The sequence below is a fragment of the Apis dorsata genome, unplaced genomic scaffold (genome assembly GCF_000469605.1).
Source record: "Apis dorsata unplaced genomic scaffold, Apis dorsata 1.3 scaffold_527, whole genome shotgun sequence".
In the NCBI taxonomy this organism is placed as follows: Eukaryota; Metazoa; Arthropoda; class Insecta; order Hymenoptera; family Apidae; genus Apis; species Apis dorsata.
Genome location: NW_006263750.1, coordinates 288,054 through 291,212, shown reverse-complemented (window position 1 = coordinate 291,212; position 3,159 = coordinate 288,054). Strand labels below are relative to the sequence as shown.

General features: G+C 35.3%; 1 protein-coding gene and 1 long non-coding RNA gene across 2 annotated transcripts in view; one reads left to right on the top strand and one right to left on the bottom strand.

Annotated features, from left to right (window-relative positions):
- The first annotated feature begins 1,592 nt into the window (after positions 1-1,592).
- The window catches only part of LOC116186252, a 7,123-nt gene continuing 5,556 nt past the window's right edge, over positions 1,593-3,159 (top strand). Inside the window, exon 1 of the long non-coding RNA XR_004151207.1 lies at positions 1,593-1,721. This is a non-coding gene — a long non-coding RNA (uncharacterized LOC116186252). The remainder of the gene's footprint in view (positions 1,722-3,159) is intronic.
- Positions 1,777-3,159, bottom strand: part of LOC102680813 (ubiquitin-conjugating enzyme E2 H) — a 35,633-nt gene continuing 34,250 nt past the window's right edge. The window contains exon 5 of the mRNA XM_006620758.2: positions 1,777-3,022. Coding sequence (XP_006620821.1) covers positions 2,886-3,022 — 137 coding nt within the window. The 3' untranslated portion in view covers positions 1,777-2,885. The remainder of the gene's footprint in view (positions 3,023-3,159) is intronic.

Here is a 3,159-nt window from a genome sequence, read left to right as displayed (position 1 = left end):
TTTTTTTTTTTTTTTTTTTTTTTTTTTCTTTTTTTTTTTTTACGGAGACCCATTTAATAAGGCACAATTTCTGCCTGAGAAGGCACTAAATTATCATTTTCTATACTTGTACATATAGTTGATCGTATTGCATACACATAAACCACGCAAAAGGACAGAGATCAATTTGAAGCGAGTTATACAACTAAACGAAGATTATTGTGCACCAAGATTTGTACAAATTCGTTATCTCTCATTGATACGAGTCGTATCGTCAAAAAAAAAAAAAAAAAAAAATTCATTTCTTCTAAATATAATTCTATTTCTCTTATATTATATTATTCATTCACATTATATCCTTTCCTTTTCTCCAATTCTATCTTATTATTTTTCCCACCTTACTTTGTCTCGCTCTCGATTAATCCGAACGTCGATAGAATTTTTTAAAAAAATGGATATACATGGATACACGGCGTTGCATGAACGGGGTGGTTAAAGTTATCTCTAAAAAATATCGATCGTATAAAAAAAAAAAAAATTTTTTTTCCCATCCTTTCTTGTTTGACAAAAATAAAAAGATGGCGCGCAATCGCGCTGGAATAAAATTATTTTTTTTTTTTTTTTTTTTCATTACAAACTATTCTCTCGTTTCGACTAAAAATTTGAAAAATATCTCGTATTATGCACTTAGAAAAATTCCTATATAAACAATAGTTATTTACTCTATATTCGTTATTCGTTTGTTTCTTTCTTTTTTCTTTTCTTTTCTTTTCTTTTCTTTTCTTTCATTTTTTTTTTTTTAATGATATTTTTTTTTTTTCTTTCTTTCTTTTTTATGATAAAATAATCGTGAGAATATCACCAGAAATTTCGCGACGATCGGTTAGACAGTCGTGTCCAGATTGCTTCTACTTCCTCCCGAGTGTATGAAATCTACGTCCATTTCCGAATACTGGCGCAATTCCGATGTGAATGCCGCACCGTTGTCCTCTCGCAACTCTCCGAAAATTCTTACGTTCGATGTGTTCGCGTGTGTCTCGAGACAGGAGGCTGAGGTCGTTCGAAAGTGACCCGAGTCTTCGATCGTTTCCCTTCCGTTGAAAAACGTTGACCGTGCAGATTTCAACTGTGGTTGGGACGTTCCGACATTAACATCGCTACTTAAACGACGTTTATATCGTAGATTTGTCAGTGTCTTCAACACTGTTGACGAAGCCTTTTCTCGTTGCTGCGCCCTACGAGGGAAACGTTCAGGGATGGTGATGACAGAACAGAAAGAGGAAGATGGACCAGCTAGTATCCATTTTCCATTTTTCATATTTTTTTTTTCTTTTTTTTTCTTTTTTTTTTTTTTTTTTTTTTTTTTTCCCTAAAGTTTTTCTTTCTTTATATGGAAAATCATTTCTTTCGTGTCTAAATCCTCCGAACGCACAAAAAAAAAAAAGATATGTAATAATTCTGAGAGATAATAAGCTGTCGACGAGAAAAAGAAAAGGTCGATTCGAATGTTGATCGGGTGGGAAAGGACAGAACTTTTCTTTTCTTTTCTTTTCTTTTTTTTTTTTTTTTTTTTTTTTTTTTTTTTTTTTTTTTCCTTTCACCGTTGTATCACGTATCGTTACTCCTGCGTGTACATACATAGTTTCAACGTTCGAATCACATTCTATTCGTATTCGAGACGAATCAATCGTCTTGTGAAAATAATAATAATAATAATAATAATAATATATATATATAATTATGTATCGTGAAAATGACAAAAGAGTCGTTACTCTACGAGCAAGCATATTTTTCGAAAAACACGAGAAACGAACGTTTATTCGGAATCGATGCTGATTCGTGATATATATCGTGCCCCGTGCTTGCTCGTGGCACGTGTATCGGGATAATGCGCACAGAGAGGCAGAGAATAAAACAGCGTAACGTGGATTACGACACCCGTAAGAGGTATACAAAATTTGAAAAGCGAACGAAAATAATTCTTTCGTGTTCATGCACCGTTTGAACGCCCATGTACGAGTTGCGTCTGACTTGACCCGATCGGGAAGGGAGAGAAAAAAAAGAAAGAGAAAGAAACAAGTGGGAGAAGATCGACCAAGAATTCGAAACGCGATGGAATAAGCAAACTTAAAATATCGAAAATGGAGAAATTAAAAAAAAAAAAAAAAAATATATATTTATACATATATAACTTTCTCACGGAAGAATTCATCCATAGCATTTTTTTTTTTTTAGGATCAATCGCGTGTGATACAATAGCGAAACAAAATATGATCAATATGATGATTCGCGATTGTTGAACCGCCAATCGATGCCAAAGTCAGAATTCAGACAATTAGAAATAAATCGACGTTCAATCAATCGATAGCAAAGTCGCGAAATTTAAGAAAGAGGAAAGAGAGAGAGAGAGAGAGAGAAAAAAAAAAGAAAGAAAGAAAGAAGGATGAAACAAAAATATATATATATTATCGGCGCGCATATATTTTCCTTCTCGTCAACGTCCCTTCTAATTTAAGAACATTCGGAGACGAGAGCGGCCCCCCTCTCGCGTAAAGAGAACTCCAAAAGCGATATTCTCTTATCTACAATCATCATCATTTCTCCTATTCTCTTTCTTTTTCCTTATCTTTTTTTTTTTTCTTTTAATCGTTTAACCCATTATTGTTCCTTTCGTTATTTTTCTTTTCCTTTTCTTCTTTTCTTTTTCTTTACCTCCCGGTTCGAACGTTCAACGAACAATCTGATCGCGGTTCCCCCTACGAAACAAAGTGACGAGTGTGCCACGTAGCTAAACCGACAGTGAGGTTTCGAGGTTCGAAATGTAAGCATCTATTTGGTAGGACGAGCGATCGGAGTTTACAGGGAATCGAGATTAAGGATATGGGTACGGATGGTAAAATATTTGGTTACAACTCCATGTCCTGCGCCTCGTCCTCGCTGAAGTCGCTCATCGAAGACTCGCTATCGGACGACACTCCGTTTTCGGTACCGCAGTTCTCCTGGTCCCTTAGCGCCTCCTCCGTCGCGTATTTCCTCACGTAATCTGTCAAGAAATCAAGAAGGAAATTGCATCCTCGAACTAATATTCACACGTATGTGGGACACGTGCTCGTCCACTTCGTTCGTAACGCTTGGAAAATAAACCGTTCAAATCGATTCGAGAACTTAAAAAAAAAATAT